The 17,268-nt window shown below is 42.3% G+C and overlaps 1 protein-coding gene across 24 annotated transcripts in view; it reads left to right on the top strand.

Annotated features, from left to right (window-relative positions):
* Window positions 1–17,268, top strand: part of SERGEF (secretion regulating guanine nucleotide exchange factor) — a 188,092-nt gene that overhangs the window by 12,250 nt on the left and 158,574 nt on the right. For all 24 annotated transcript variants that reach the window (XM_053291897.1, XM_053291835.1, XM_053292005.1 and 21 more), the window contains 2 exons: window positions 1,742–1,900; window positions 14,602–14,771. In XM_053291897.1, the coding sequence (XP_053147872.1) occupies window positions 1,742–1,900; window positions 14,602–14,771 (329 nt within the window). The remainder of the gene's footprint in view (window positions 1–1,741; window positions 1,901–14,601; window positions 14,772–17,268) is intronic.

The raw sequence follows: 17,268 nt of genomic DNA, 5'->3' as shown, positions 1-17,268 counted from the left end.
CCTGAGTGGGATTCAGAAATATTAGGGTGTTACATACCCACTCATTTGGAATTTGACAATAATCTCTTTCAGTAATAGAAATCACCTAGACTTTTGTTACAGTATTTGTTAGCAGTATCTCCTTTCTCAAGGTTCATGTCTGCATTCAGAGACATGAGAGAGGCAAAATTTTCAGAAGTTGTAATGTGGTTTTGTAGGGTTTAGAGTTTGTGACTAGGATTGGAGAGACCCAGGTTCAAATGCTTTCTCAGCCTTAGAGCTCACTGAGTTACTTTGAGCAATTCATTGAGGTCATTCACACAATCACTGAAGCTATTCACACGCACGTGCAAAGCTGGGCTAAGGAAGCCCAACCCGGTTTTGCACGAGCATGTGTACTGCTGGGATCAGGACCAATCCTGGCAGCACTGTGGCGGCAAACCCACCTACGGAGCTCTCCTAACAGGGTTAGGAGAGCAACACAAACGCTCTCCTAATCCAGTTTTTTCGATTGTCTGCCAGCCGTGGTTCCTTCCAGCCATGCCTGGCTGACTGCAGGGCTCCCAATCAGTTCTGGGGAGGGGAGGGGGATCCCCATAATGCACTGCACACTTGCACTGTGCATTATGGGAGCTCCAGGAGGTCGGGCTGATGCGGTGCGACGCTTCCAGCACCTTGACCCTTGGAGCAACTGGCAGCAGCTGGTAATCATCTGGGCAGGCAATCCGCCCGCCCAGAGGGAAGGACCTGCTCATCTGTGGGGAGGTAAGCTTTTTGAGTACTGATGTGCACGAACCGGTTCGCAAGTAGCCCGGTCCGGCAGTCAGATGCCGGGGGGGGGGTCGGGTCGCTTTAAGGGCGGGGGTGTTGTACTTACCCCTCCCGCCGCTTTCCCCCCTCCAGCGCTCTAGTTTTGAGTAAAAATTTTGGGGCGGCAGCGGTCCTCCCTGCCGCCCCTGCCCCCTTGTTGTCTGCCCAAACTGGAAGTAACTGCTGCGCATGCGCGTGCCACCAACAGTGGTGTGCGCAGCGCGCGTGAGCGCATTGGTGACACGCGCCTGCACGTCGGCGGCATGCGCATGCGTGGCAGTTACTTCTGGTTTGAGCAGACAACAAGGGGGCAGGGGCGGCAGGGAGGACCGCTGCCGCCTTGAAATTATTACTCAAAACTGGAGTGCTGGAGGGGGAAAAGTGGCGGGAGGGGTAAGTACACCCTCCCGCCCTTAAAGTGACCCCCCTGGCGTTGGACTGTGCGTCCGCGGTCCATGCACATCACTATTTTTGATGTTTCCTCCCTGATAAACCTCTTGCCTTTATCACTGGTTTTGAGAAAGGGTCAAAAACTGTGTTCTACCTGGGTTTGGGAGCTGTGTGTGCTCCCAGTTTTCGGTTGTGTGGAAGCAAGATAAGAGGAAAACTTGGGTAAAAGTAATTGTGGAAGCAAAATAGAGGGGCAAAAAAGCTACCCAGGTTTTCCTCCTACCTTGCTTCCACACAATTGCTTCTTCCTTGGTTTTCCTCCTAACTTGCTTTCACACAACCAAAACCTGGGATCATACATAGCTCCCAAACCCAGGTAAAACACAGTTTTTGATTGTGCGAATGACCTCTTTCAGCCTCACTTACCTCACAGGGTTATTACCTCACAGTAAACTCGGAAAGGGAAGAACTCTGAGAAAGGGTGGGATAAAAATGTAATTAATAAAATATACACTTTTGGCTGCCTTCTATTTCCTTTCTTAAACTCTTTTTCTTTTTAAAGATGAAGGAGAGTTATATGTTTGGGGAAGCAACAAACACAAGCAGCTAGTGAGCAATGATGATTTTCTTTTGCAACCCCATAAGATAGAAAATCACTATTTCTTGGGTGAAAAGGTCAGAAGAGTATGGAGTGGATGGACACACCTGGTGGCGCAAACAGGTAGGATGTAATAAAGTAGACATATGTAAGTAAGTAAGTCATATGCAACATCTAGCTTTTTAAGAGGATTGCCTGGATGGCTGAGTTGTGTGGCAAATTGCTATATCACATTATATATTCCAACAGATCCTGCCCAAATTCTGTTTCTACCAATCTATAATCAACTAGTTCTTTTTTTCAACGAAACCTGGCTTCAGAGCCCTGACTGGTTGGCCTCTGTGATAACCACTAAGCCACCTTCTCCCTTGTGTTTTGTGTTTGGATTGTGCTCCCCATATCAAGTTTTACAATTTTGTCAGTGAATTAGTAGCAATCAGTTTGTCCAGCAATAGGGACAAATGAAGTCTCTATATGAAGATTGGGTGTACAGATTCGTTTAGCAATACTGATACAATGCTGGCATTGTATCACCATTCTAGCAATGCTGATACAAGGCAATAATAGTCCAGCTTTGTTTTTAAAGCAACAGAATACTGTTCAAGTTAGTCTTAAAGATGCAATAAGACTCCTTAGGCTATTGCAGGAAAACTACCTCTTTGTTGGAATATGTAGCCTCTTTCAGTGGTATCCCTGTCGGTTACATTATCGGAGGAACTACAGAATCCAAGCTGAAATTTGCTGCTTATGTTCGATATTTCTCGTGATGATGGAATTAGGTTTTGTAATGCTCCAGATGTAAATTAGGTTACATAAGGATAGCATAGAGCCTGTTTGACTGAAGGCATTCCTAAATATAGCAGAAGGGTGGTAAGGAAGAAATAGATTGTCTTAAGCTTTACAAAAGGTGAGTCATTCTTGATTCAGAGCAAGTGCCTTTCTTCTTTAACAAGTATGGCTGATAACAAAAGCAATCTTAATTAAGGAAGTTTGTTTATCTTGGTGTTCTTCTGAATAAATCTGCTAATCTGTTTGTCATATCAAATTACCATAAAATTAGCTAAATAAGTTCTCAGTAATACCAGAGATGCATAAGCTTCTTCCCCTGAAAAGCTGACAAACCGTTTTTTAAGCAAAACCAAAAAAATGCCATTCCTATCACCTTAAAATATCAATCTGCAGCTGTAATAAGTCTCAGAGCACCCATCTAGTCCCCGGGGGAGTCAGCGTTGCATAGAATTGTGTCCCCCAAATATGTTAGTAAATTTGAACTGACTTTCAAGTTCCTTAGCAGCAGTTCTTTGAGTGCCTCTTTTAAGTCTTCCCTTAGCAAAAAAATATTTTTTTTTAATATATAGCAGAATGACAGTGACAGGAAACTCTATGCTATGTGTTAAATAATAATAATAAGCAAGGAAGGGTTTTTCTTTTTAGGAATCACACATTTTGGTCTTTGTTGTTTTGTTTTTGTATGTAACTATCTTGGAGTACCTAAGTACCCCATTCAGGAACCAGAGCCCTGCTGCCTAGGCAATGTATGCAGGAAATAAATAGCAATAGTATGCTGGAGAACTTGAAATTAGGGATGTACGAATCAATTCAGGTACAAATCAATTTATACCTGAATCTAGCTGATTCAAGTGATTTCGAGACAGAACAAATCGCCCCTGTGGTCCATTGGCTAGATTCGGGTCCAAATGAATTGTGCCAGATTCTACTTGAATTGAATCGAAATTCAGATTCCTCCTATTAATTTCCCCAGATTCCCAGCTTTCATAAAAAAAAAAGAAAAGGAAAGCTAAGCTCTAGCCCTTGGAGAAGTGGAGTTATGGAGCATTTCATTGTGACTGTCTTTGGACAGTGCCAACTGTCAACTGCCGTGTGCCAACTACCCCTCCCTGCCACCTGCAAGCTGGGGATCCATGTTAGGGTTAGGATAGGGTGACTTTGAATCCTCATTATTTCCTTTGGCAGAAATATACAAAATCAGTAAAAACTAAAAAAAATCATTAAAAAACCAATCAAGTGCTCCATTGCCTTGAAACCTGGTGGTAGGTGGCACCAGTGGGGACCTACCCACAATCCAAGTGTGGTGCACCTATGACTTTTATAAGTGGTCCGAATAGATCCGAATCAAATCAAATCCCAATCAAATCTGGGGTGATTCAGAGGGACAGATTCGGACACAAAACAAATCAGGGGTGATTCGATTTGGGCACAAATCAAATTGAAAAAAATCAATTCGTGCACATCCCTACTTAACATATTTGAAAAGACTGCCAGTGAGCAAACCAAATATATTGAGGGGATGCAAGAGCTTACGAAGGTTTAATCAGGTATTCCGTGTTTAACATGTTAGAAATATTCCAGCAACGTACGTTATCCATATAGAGAACTAGTGTAGCATCATAATTAAGAGTGCAAATCAGGCAGATCTTATCTCAACTATAAATTAATTTGGTGGCCATTACTCTCTTGGCCTCAGCTGCAATATGAGGATAATAACATGTTTGTAAAGATTACCGAGGTACTATATAAGAAGTCATTTGAGCAATGAAAAAGGATGAAATAAATGCTAAGTATTATTATTAGTTCATTAAATGTAATGATATTTACACATTAATATGACGAAGTACCTTAATTTGCTGCCAGACTACAGCACAGCGATCTCCTGAGGAAGTAGAGCTTTTTCTTTTCTTTTATGGAACTTGCTGTGAGAGGGCAAGGGAGCAGTACAGATACCTTTGGGAGGTTTTCTTTTCTTTTCCTTGCCCTTGCTGAACGTCATACGTTTTATGCAGCAACAAGACTTCATTGTTGTTTTCAAGCTTAGCATTCTAAGATTTTCAACATCATTTTAATTTAATCCTGCCTCCTATGTGTGGTTCATCTTTCTCCACCTTCTGAAAATCATGGTATGCTCTCCACTCCCTTGTTCAACCGATGTACCAAGACCAGATCTCTGTGGGGGTCTTTGTAGGGAGATGCTGTTTGCTGACACCATACTTATTGACAATAAACCATAAATTACTATTCTTGAGTGTGGATGTTCAGCCAACTGAGTACTGATGTTAAGGTAACCATCTGTTTTAAAACTTTATATCTAAAAATGCCATTTAGAGCTAATGTAAAAGTCTAAGTTAAGATAGAATCACTAAAATTTAGACTCTGGAAGCCTAACAGGCACATTGCCTATCTTTATCAAACGTCTCATTGGTTGCCAATTGTTCTGCAATGGACACAAGAAGATAAACTACGGGGTGGACTACTCTTATGCTTTTTTCTGCAGTGACTTGGTGCTTAATTTCTTTCTGTTAATCTATCTACAAATTGATACTCTTAATACTGTCCTGTAGACTTGTACACCACCTGGAGATTTCTATATCAGGCGGTATAGAAGTTCAATAAATAAATAAATAGAATGAATACCATCTGGTCTAAGTCATCCATGTTCTTGTTGACTACTTATTTTAAGAATGTATAGCCTTTCAAATGGATTCAAAAAAGGATTTCAAAAGGTGGCTGACAATTAAAAACAACAACATGTGCCACATTTTGTCTTCCTTCATTTTTCTGAACTATGGACCATCTTCTCTGTGATTAACCTTAGTGGACTGGAGATTTCTTCTGTTCATTTCTCAAGCTTCTGAGGGACAATGTGGTATAGTGATCAGTACTGGAGGTTGCACATGTGACATCTAGATTCAAATTCCAGCTAATCTTTGAAGCTACTTGGGTGGTCTTGGGCAAATCATATTCTCTCAGGTCAACCTATTTTGCAAGCAAGTTTGCTGACAAAAAAGAGAGCATAAAGCAATTGGTTAACTTCCAAAGTAATATTCAGAAGTCATAATTTTTTGTTAGTTTCTGCTGACTTTGCTTAGACAAATGGATGACTTGAGAGAACAGGATGGTGTTGAGTAGCTGAGGCAGAAAAAGATGGGCAGCAAGACTCTTTCCCATCCTTTAGCTTTTGTGGTGCAGTCAGAAGATTGTACCACAATAGCAAGCATACTCTGTGCAAACCAACTGGACAAAGCTAGAGAAGTCTGGAAATGAGATGAAATGGAAATGGCCACTCCCCCCCCCCCCGAAATCTTTAGTAAATCATAGCCAGAAAGTTTATTTAATTGATAATTAATTGATACCAGTATACAGAGAAATATTAAGTATCAAAACGTCGGTGTTGCCACATGAGCATCCATTAAGTATGATTCATCCAAAGTGCAGTATAAGACAGCATACATTTCTTCTTGTGGTTTTAACACACTCAGCTTTCATTAGCCTCCTAAGAATATGAAAGGCTCCTTATATTTGTTTTACATACTCTTTTTCTAGTTTGCCTTGCCCTGTCAAAAACGTTGGAGCAACTTGGAGATTCATGTACTATTTCCACATGAATTTCTAGTGAATCATGCTATAGAGATATATATTGTAGAAAAGGGGCCTTAGTTGAAGGTATAAAGATGTCCTATTTAGAAGTGTTCTTTAGCTAATGATATTCTAATAGTTGTGAATGCATATGTACCATTATTCAGGTGTTTGACTTTTGGAATCCACTAGAAACTAATATTGCTAATCTAATAGATAGTATCCTATATTTGGAAATGTTCTTTGCCATGGATAGGTTAAACCCTGGTGCTAAATACATTCATTTAGGAGCCAATCCACTTAAATAAATAATTCTCAAGATGTTAGGGCTGCTTCAAATGATCAAATGCTCTGCATTTGTGTTTTTACAGAAGCTTTTAGACAGTTTTAGACAGAGCTGGTCTAATGTGTCACAATGGCATCCCCATTGTGAGTTCTCCAGTCTGCATGTATCATTAAGCACAGCTTGCAGTATGAGTTGGAGCTTGGGTTGTCAACTGATTTGGCGGACAAAATGGTCGAGACATTTTTTCCTTTCAGATACGCCAGCCAAGAAGCAAGGGCGAAAGCCATTTCCCCTCCATCTACTAGTTCTCCACACCCAGTAATTTTATTGTATTTATCATCTCTGTATTCCTTATCTGTCTATTTTTTGAGTATTTGAAAACATACCGTGCATGTAGACTAGGGCCCAGCTGTTTTGTGTGAGTGCAGGCCACTGGTGTGCAAAATTTAAAATAGTTGCTGTGTACTGCTGGAGACAGCAAGGAGGAGCTTGCTTGCTGGCTGGCTGGCTTGGGACCATTGGCAAACAGTGGCAAGGAGGAGGCGGCTCAGTTTCTGGGTCACGATGAGTGACTGAAGTGGCAGAATTGGCACAGGGTATCTTTAAAGATTCCTCCTAATCCACTCAGACAAGCCCAGTACCCACCTCCTTGCTTGTGGCACCTGTCCAGAGAAGAGGTCATGATGGGGATTGCTGCCCAATAGCAGTCTGCAGCCAGCACTAACCACTTCTGTCAAGGCCAATGTCCCCTGTCTTTGTGTGTCGAAGGAAGGAAGGAACTAACAGTGTGGATCTGGGTCTCTACAGTATAGGTCTCGGCCAGTCCTGTCCTGTGTGTGCATGCATCATGAGAAAGTTAGACCATTTGTGCTACTTACATGTTTAATTCTATACGCTTAACAGCTTCTGTACTGTTTTCAGTATGCTTAATTACTTTGATAATATGTGTGGATGGTATTGCTTGGTGGTGGGGGACTTGTAATTACAGGCAATAGCTGTACTCTGGATGAAGAGTATTTTCTGTAGGCTACAACTCTGGGTGCACCAAGCTCGACCCTAGGCCATATCCAGGTACCAGAATTTGTGTATTTTAAGTTGATAGCTCCGCTTGGAGCGATGGCAATGTGAATTTCCCCAGTCCCAAACCATGTGAATGGTGGTGAGACTGGGGGAACTCATTGCATGATGACTCTCATGAGGTGAGTTGTTCTAAATAATATGGCTAGGGATATGTCTGTGACAAACTCACTAGAGGAGTTTGAGTCCTGTGGGGAGATTAGTGCATAGTTTTCACACTCTATCTTGCCTAGAAATGTCATTTAGGAAATCCATCTAATTTGAGGGAGCCCTTAATTTCCCATGTTGCTGCTGTTTCTACATGACTTAGGTCACACTCTTAAAGTTGTTTCAGCAGATTAGGTCATGCTGAGTGGATGGAGTCTGATTTGTACAGGTACCCTCCATTTATTTTAAAAGCTTTCGTTAAGTATTTTGGAGTTGTCCATGCAGAGAGCTTTTTACCGTGGTGTGCTAACAACAGATGCAGTTTAATCCAGGTCAGTTTTATGGAACAGCTTTGTGGTGATTTATTATTTTAGGGGCACCTTTGAAAATGGCATGGCATTTCTATTTTAAATATAGGACAGAAAAGGTGTATGTGTAAATAGTTCTTTATTTCCAGCTTTTGCCACACACCCTAAATAGCTTTACCTGTCTGAGAAGTACCCATAAAATATACATTTTTAGTTATTAACGGGTCTATGACTGTAATAAACTTTATCTATCTACATTTTTAGTCAGTGACAGTAAGAAGGCTGTGACATATGACAGCACTTTTAGTTTGAAAAGAATTCCAGCATCTTCTGTATTTTGTCAGACTAGAAAATGATATTTGGCTTTAAAATAGAAGCTTTGAATAGATGTCTTAACTGATATTTAGTGTGTATTTTTAGCAAGTAATGCAACATAAGAGTTTTTGAATAATGGGTAGCATCCAGACTGACTCAAATGCCGTTAGGCTAGTGTAAGAATGTAGCACAGTCATTGCATGAAGGAATTCATCTCTGCTTTAAACTTTTCATGCAACCCATTGCCCAAGTCAGTATAAGGACAGATGGGGAATTCCTTGTGCAACATGCATTTGGGCAGTTGGTGGTGATGGCACAATTTTGCAGAGCAGCTGTGTCAGGATGCCATGTTACCTGGTCACTTGGTTAGCCCTGTGGAGGTTGGAGAAGGGCGTGGCATCCCTCCTCTGAGGCTTTCGTTCCATTTAGGGGAAGTGGGGATGAGAAGGGCCCAGTCTGGTTGGATCCCAGTGGGGTTGAGAGAGCAAGGCAGCAGGGAGAGCTGCAGGAAACAACTCTAGGGAGACAGCTAGGTTGGGTGTGGCAGGAAACAGGAAGCAAGGTCAGGATGGAGGCGGGGCTGTAAGTAGGCTTTAAGCCCTGTCAGCTCTGCACTGGGGTATTTAAAGACAAGGCTGCTGATGATGAGGGGCTGCTTCTGAGTATGGGAGCCAGGAGTTCTCCAGGAGAGGGAACTGGCTGAATGCAGCAAGGCAGGAGGAGGATTCGGGTGACAAGCTAACCACCTCCCCTGGCTGTTCCTGGGGCTGACCTTTTTGGGGTTGCTTCAGTCATTCTGGGGTTCAAGAAGGGCTAGAAGCCCACCTCATCTATCTCCTGGGAGTCTGACAAGCTGCAGAAGTCCTTCCTTGAGTGCTGCTTTGGATGGTACCCATTATTTTCGCATAGATATTTCTGTAGATGTTACTGTCTGAAATATAGTATTTGCATGCTTTCTTCCTTTCATAAGGAGTTCGGTTTTCTCTTGGCTATTTTCATTATAACTGAAGCAAAATACTTCCCTTGATTAAGCAATCATTTATTGTAAATTTGGACAAGGTTACTGCTGGTTAGGGATGTGCACAAAACACAAGCCAACCTGGCCTGGTTCAGTTTTGTGCCCGGATGAACCGGACCTGGCCCAAATTCGAACCGAGCCAGTTTGACCGGCTCAGAGTTTTACTGGTAAAGAGGTATCCAGTGAGGATTCCTCTTTACCAGTAAAGGGGCAGGGGGGCTTGCCTAAGCGTAGAGCAGGTGGGAGGGGAGTAAGTAAATACTTAGAAGTGCCAGTGAGGGCAGCGGGGCACCAAATCACCCCCATCCCTGCCAGCCTCCCCCTTCTCACCATATTCCCCTTTACCAGTAGAGCTCCGAGCTGGCTCAGTTCATAGGAACATAGGAAACTGCCATATACTGAATCAGACGATTGGTCTATCTACCTCAGTATTGTCTTCACAGACTGGCAGTGGCTTTTCCAAGGTTGCAGGCAGGAATCTCTCTCAGCTCTATCTTGGAGGTGCCAGGGAGGGAACTTGAAACCTTCTGCTCTTCCCAGAGTGGCTCCGTCCCCTGAGGGGAATATCTTACAGAGCTCACACTTCTAGTCTCCCATTGATATGCAACCAGGGCAGACCCTGCTTAGCTAAGTCATGCTTGTTACCACAAGACAGCTCTCCTCTTGGGCCTGGTTTGGTTCGATCCAGAACCTGTTGAGCTGAGGTGGGTTTGATACCCTTACTGCAAGTAAGCTGAATGTTCAGTGAAGTGCAGCACACTGTAATGTACAAGCCACTGCTCAGATTGTTGAGCTAGCTGAAGCTCAGCAGAGGGCTTCTGACAGAAAAGACATACTCCAGAGCAGTGTTCCCTCTAAGGCGTGCGCATGTGCACACTCACATGGTTTTTGATGTTTGCGCAGTTAATTTTAGATCCCGCTCAGGTTGAATCAGGAAGGTCCCACTCTGAATGCACGTGCGCACACACTGCCTTGATATTGCTGCCCAGAACAAAATGCATCCCTCACACAGATGAAAAAAATTAGAACACTGCTCCAGAGACTGAAATATATCAAGATTTGGCTCCTTATTTTTCAAGTTAATATTTAATCATTTCTGTAGAACTTTTTGATGTGCTTTTACCAGCTGTAGTAATCTTCACAACAGCCCTCTAAAGCAGGTCACTTGTATTGCATGTTATGGATGGTGAGCCAAACAAGAATGACTTGCTTAAAGCAACCCTGTGAATGTTCACTTCAGAGCAGTAATTTGAATCTTGACCTCCCTGATTCAAGTCTAGGACTCTCAACAGTGCACAACACATGGACAAGATATCTCCTTGTCTTATTCCTTGTTTGGGTTTTGGGGTGGATTTTTTTGTGCTTAGTTGGTAAACAGTTGCATTGGGAAACAAGTGGCCAGGATGACAGAACATAACGTTTGCATCTCATCCCAAAGTTTATCTCACATTGTGGCTGAGAGGTTGCTGCAGCAATACTGAAAGCAACGAGTTCTGAGGAAAGATCACTTGGCTTTCTGGACCCTGAAAATGTATTGTCCAAAAAACTGAGAGAGTACATTGCTGCTCTGCGTTTATGACAGTTGCTGCAGACCCAATAGGTCTTGTCAAACTTTGTTAACTTGAATAAGAATGTGTAGTGCATTATTCATCTTGATTTTCATTTGGCTCCCCCAGGATAAAACCTAGAAATTTAAATTGTAAATGTGACATCCCATTACATCACATTAAACCTTTGTGCATACATGAGGTACCGTGAGATTTGTTAACAAATTATTACTGTGGAAAACTTCAGCTGTGGGGAAGTACTGATCTTAAACAGCCCGAAGGAAAGGTTTTGTTATTGATTTGAAATATTTACAGCCTGCCTATCCGTTAATTGATCCTCAAGGTAGCTGCTGCGTTGTTGACAAAGGTAAAATTTGAATTGGGGACTTCTGGTTCATAGCTCAGTTTTTTAGCCACCACACTATTCACTATTATTCTTTAGAAATAGTTATAAAATACTACAATAAAGGTGTGTTTAATAAACAGCAGCAGCAGCAGCAACAGCAGAAAGCACAATTAATGTGCAAGGTACTTTATAGAGCAACAAAGAACTCTGCCCCAGGAGCTTACCATCTAAAATTTTCCCTCCCTATGTCAATAGTGGAAAGAGAGGAAGATGGAGGCAAGGATATACAGGGGAAGAATATTCATTCTGCTCAGTTACATGCACAAAATTATAGTTTCAGTAGGGGATGATTTAAGCCAGGGGTTCCCAACCTTGAGTCCCCACATGTTGCTGGACCACAACTTCTATCATCCCCAGACACAGTGGACATTGTAGCAGGGAATGATGGGAGCTGTAGTCCAAAATGATCTTTTAACCTTGTTTTCAGTCATCCAAAAGTTCATTTGATGGAACACAGGAGTGGGGAGTGGCATCATAATGGCAGACTCCATCCCCAGCCTAGATGTGTTAATTGAAAACTTGAACTGAGCCCCCATTCTTTCAGCTATATGTGCAAGGACTCTATTCAGGCATTCAATGAATGCATGTAGATTGGGAGGTGGAACCTGCCCCACATGCGTGTTCACTGAACACGTTTTTGAACAGCTGAACAGGACTATTGACTAATCTGTGTGTGTGTTTGTGTGTGTGTCTGGTGGGAGGAACCCCACAGGAATGAGAGCAAGGCAAAGGCCTAAAGGTATAAATAAATAAATATAGGATGTCTGGGAAAGTGCATGAGTCATCCTGCTCTAGTAGCTGTGTGCTGAATATATCTCCAGAAGCAGACTGTGAACAGTAAACCTTTGATCAGCCTGTGATGCATTTGCAGAAACAGCTAGCTGTAGCTGTTAATGTTTTTGGCATCCTTTCTTTCTAGAGATGTCACAGAGCAGCATGATCATTTGTTTCCTCCTTCACATGAACTGCTGAAGATAAGTCAAGTTTTTTCTTGAGCCTTGATAGCAACAGTTTTGTTTGCAAAGATGGCAATGAATTAGATTTGTTTTTAATTACATACCTACATTAGACCTCACTCTGCATTTAGATATTGCTAAGAAAAGTTGAAAGTGAGAGGTATCTCATAGCTTGAATTTTAAGCAAGGCAGAGTTGCAGCTGGTAAGTTAGGCTCATGACTTCCTGATGGAATAGGTAAAAATGTTACCAAATGTTTTTCAGATGTGCAAGTTCCCTGTTCAAATAACAACAGGATCTCCTGATCTGAACACTCACCTCTTCTTGTGGTGGAGAAATCAGGGGAAAGACAGAGGAAGGACTGTTCCTGATCTTTCTCGGGGGAACCCTTAGGAAGGGGAGAAAAACTGTGTTTGAATTCTAGAGAGTTAGATGGTGGTCTGGCCCCTCTATCTTTTGGGTCAGACCCCATAGCTATAGCTTTAGAGGGTTGTTGGGGGGGATCAAGGTGGTGGGGCTGATGGAGTTCATTAAGGCCCTCTTTCTTTTTTCCTCCATGATCTGAGCACTGGAAGGCTCAGTAACAGCTAGACATGTTCAGTGTACAGTAGTACTGAGTGTTTCTGAGGTGTACTGGAAAATATTTGTTTATACATGGCTCCACAAGTCTTTGGGTTGTGGTTTTTGTTTATAGAATTTGGAACTTTATTTTTTATTGGACAGGGGTGACCCAATTTTTTAATTTACTGTATATACAATTTTTCCACACAAGTATTCTCAGAGTGCTTTATGCAGAATTGCACAGAATGCTTTACATGTATTAAAACATCATTAGAAATGAAAACTCATACATGAATAAATAAAAAGCAGCAACAGTTTAAGGCTTAGTAGAATAAAGACTTTATCTGTTTCCAGTGAGGTATACCTCTGGTGGGAGGGCATTCCACAGCACTGGGGCTAACAGTGAGATAGCCTTGCTCCTTGTTGATGATAATCTAGCGCCCAGAAATATGGTGCTTGGAGCAGGGATTCACTGACTTAAATCTCAGGGTTGGTGTGAGGAGGAATCACATGGGAAAAGGTGCTCCCTGAGATATTTAGGATCCAGGCTAACAGGGTTAGGCAATCTTTGGCATGCCAGCTGTTGAACTACTACTAAATTGTGGCTGGGGATGATGGGGATTGTAGTTCAGCAACAGTTGGAGTGGCAAAGCTGGTTTAGGGCTTTAAAGGTCAAAACCAGCACCTTGAACTGTTTCCAGAAACACAATGAAATACAATGAAGTTGCTTCAAACTGGGTGCTATATTTCCACTTACACTTGTCAACAATTGGCAGCCTCATTCTGAACACACTGAGGTTTTCAAACTTTCAAACACAAAGTGAGCCTTTGGTCTGCTGGATCAGACCAAAGCTCTGAATTCTTCAGCATTTTGTTTGCATCAGTGGCCAACCAGATGCCTCCAAGAATTCCACCAGCAGGGCTTGAAGCCCTCTCCTAGCCATTCTTGCCAGCAGCTGGTATTCAAAAGCCCGTGAACTTGGAGGTTCCATATAAGCCCTCATGACGAATAGTTGTTGCTAGGCCTGTATTCCATGCATTTGTCTAACATGTGTTAAAGCCATCTAAACTAGTCACCATCACCCAGTCCAGTGAATTCAGTAGATTAATTGTGAATTGTGTGAAGATGTATTTCCTTTTGTCCTGTCTTCAAGGTCAGCCCACCAAAGAGCACATCGTAGTAATCCTACATTAGATTACAAGTCACCAAGTTAATAGCCAGGTTTCTCGTTTCCAGAAGCAGGCATAACTGGTGAACCAATCAAAATTGGTCAAAGGCACTCCAAGCCATGGCTGCTGTGTGGTCATCCAGGAACATTGCTGGGTTAGAGAGTACTCCCCAGACTATGAACCTGCCCTCACGTTCCTTGATAATGTGACTTCATCCAGGACCGGTATTTTCTCAGCTAGCCAGTCTCTAAGTCTTCCTCAGATCATTTCTGTCATACTTGGATTATGTTGTTCACCCTCATCCAGTCCACTTGTGATCTCAGATGCTCATTCAGGAAGCCACTACCACATCTGGAGATGGATTGCAGCAGAGAGAGAGAGAGAAAAGAAGGATGGAAGGGGAAGTATCTAAATGTAGAGAAATTTAAATTGGGGACTAAGTAGAAAGGCTGACAACCAAACTGAGTGAACTCCTCCGTCCCTTTAACACAGACATCAGAAGGGGAAGAAAAAGAAAGATAACAAAGCTGAGAGATTTTAAGGATTCTTCCCATATTGCTGATGCGATCACCATTGACAGAGGTTTCTAGAACCTCTGGCTGTAATTGTACACTTTTATACGGATAGAAGAACTAACACTGTATAACTATGTTTTATATTTAGATTTGGGAAAGATCTTTACATGGGGTAGAGGAGAGTATGGTCAACTTGGAAGGAATGCAATGCTTCTACATGATGGACTGGATCAGGATTTAAAGAGATCAACTGCACACTGTTTGCAAGAGCTGCTTAATGTTCCTGTTGCAGTGCCCAACCTCACTGGAGCATCCGAGGTAAGCAAATGCCATGCATTTTGTTTAGCTTTAGATCTCCAAATATTGTTTTGCTGTGTGTGGTTTAGTTTCTAACAAAACTGTATGCCAGATTTTGGAGACCAGATTTTGGAGACCAGATCTAGGGACATTGTTACCTTCAGGCTTTACACACTGGAAGTTGATGGTAGCAGCAGATTGGCATCTTGCACCTCTAATTTCCATTGTGGTGGTGTCCACAGAAACCATGTATTTATTACCTGGTAAAGAGCAATTATAGCAATGCAACGATGAAGAAAACAGAGTGCAAGTGCTCTGGGTATTTGAATGTTGTTTGAAGCAACCTAGTTATTCCTGGTTATGTCTGTGATGGTCTTTCTACTTAGTAACAGTACTATCAACGTCAAATCTAGCTTTCCTTCTTTAACTCCAAGTTTTATCATCATCTGCAGAAAGTCTGTGCTTTTTCTGGAGTTGATAGTTCGTTAAGACAGTTCAGTTGGTGGTGGTGGTAGTGGGGAACTTCCTTGAATGTAAACTTAAAATATATTGCCAAGAATTTGGCCAGTTAGAAAGGTTAGCTTTAGAAACGTTGCCTAGTTAAACTCATGGGCAGGAGGTGAATGTTTATTTTATTAAGCTCAGCAGTCCTTAAGCAGAACTGAGTTTCTGCTGATATGGATAGGAAGAGCTTACAGGGCTGAATTAGATAACGAAAGCCCTGAGATGCCAAATATAATCAGATCATGAAGAATCTAAGTGGTACAGTTAGTTTTAACCATTTTGACAGCTTGACATTAGCTAGTGGCCACAATCCAGGAATGTAACTAAAAATGGGACTCTCCCTTGCTGAAAATGCCCGACAAAAGTACCATCTGAATGCATGGATGTCAGAATCATCCATCCGCTACTGGCTCAAACTGTGACAAGCACCTTTCATGGCACAGAGACCTGTTCCTTGATTACAGGGAACATGAACTGCATCTGCAGCTATAAATTAAAAAGGGGCTTCTGTACATCAAAGCTGCTTTTAGATTGGTGCTTACTGTTACAAGTTATGACATGGCAGAAAATACTAAAAAGTCTACCCCCCCCCCCAATAGAAGCCCTCCTTCCTTCCCTACCCTCTGCAAATTGTGAATTTAAATATGTTTTTGGATAAATCCTATAAGAGTACCGTCCAATCTGCATGTAGCCTTTGAACGATGGTTGCTGCAAAACTGGTTTAATTTCTTACTATTCATAATGATTAGCTTTTGTATAGTGCTTTCGAGGATTCAAAGTGCTTGTTTTCCTTTCCACATTCCTGTGTGGTAAGTATTGTTATCACCATATCACAGATAGAGGTCTGAGAGGGTGTGGCTTTCCTAAGGCTCCCTAGAGAGTTTGTGGCAGAGGTGTGATTCGAACTGGGGAGTTTTTGATTCATAGCTCAGTTTCTTAGCTACTATGTTACATCAGCTCTTGTGGTCTATCCCTTTTGACATACACTTTGCATGGCTAGAATGCAAAACCATCAATGAGATGCGTAACCTGAATCAAGTGTGTACTTTTCTCTTCAGTAGAGGTGCAGCACTGATGTGGAAGTTACCTGTGCCATGCATGTGACTGGCACTTTTTATGTTATTCATATGGCATGGGAGCTGATAATGGGTAAGGAGATTTTGGACAGTAGCCACAGCACAAAAGTGACATGTATGTTGGGCCTTCACTTTCTGCATCAAAAAGACTTTAAAAGCAAGTTGTTCTAGTAAGCAATAATCAGCCTACTTTCCTTTCACTGCCTCTATAACTGGACTATATTTAGTTCAAATCGAGGTCCACAAGTTAGATCTCCTGCATCTCAAATGTTCATGCATCTGCCATCTTGGATTGGGGTGGATGACATCATTACAAACTACACCATTGAGGTGTCCCTGTGTGTCACTCACTACAACTGTACCAAATCTGGCTCAGCACAGTTAGACAATCCACAAGTTAGTGCACTTGTGCCTCAAAAGTTTACGTGTCCGCCATCTTGAACTGGAGTGGATCCCTATGTGTCCCTACAACTGTAGCCAATTTGGTTCACATTATTTCAGGTGTTGCATGTGGCTGCCATCTTGAAACAAAGTGGAAAACTGGCAATTGGGATCGCCTAGGACTGCCTCCCCATGTGCTGTGAATTTGAATTTAGAACATCACATAAGAATAGCCCTGCTGGATCCTATCTAGTCCAGCATTCTGTTTCACACAATGGCCCACCAGATGCCATTTGGAAGCCCACAGGCAGGAGCTAAGGGCATGCCCTCTCTTCTGCTGTTACTCCCCGGCAATAGGTATTCAGAGGCATCCTGCTTCTGAGGCTGGAGGTGGCCTATAGCCCTCAAAGTAGTAGCCATTGATAGACCTCTCCTCCACGAAGTTATCCAAACTCCTCTTAAAGCCATCCAGGTTGTTGTCTGTCACCACATCTTGTGGCAGAGAATTCCACAAGTTGATTGTGTGTTGTGTAAAATAGTACTTCCTTTTGTTGGTC

The sequence above is a fragment of the Hemicordylus capensis genome, chromosome 1, assembly GCF_027244095.1.
Source record: "Hemicordylus capensis ecotype Gifberg chromosome 1, rHemCap1.1.pri, whole genome shotgun sequence".
In the NCBI taxonomy this organism is placed as follows: Eukaryota; Metazoa; Chordata; class Lepidosauria; order Squamata; family Cordylidae; genus Hemicordylus; species Hemicordylus capensis.
The sequence above is the reverse complement of the archived record's forward strand: the minus strand, read 5'-3'. Positions and strand labels throughout refer to the sequence as shown.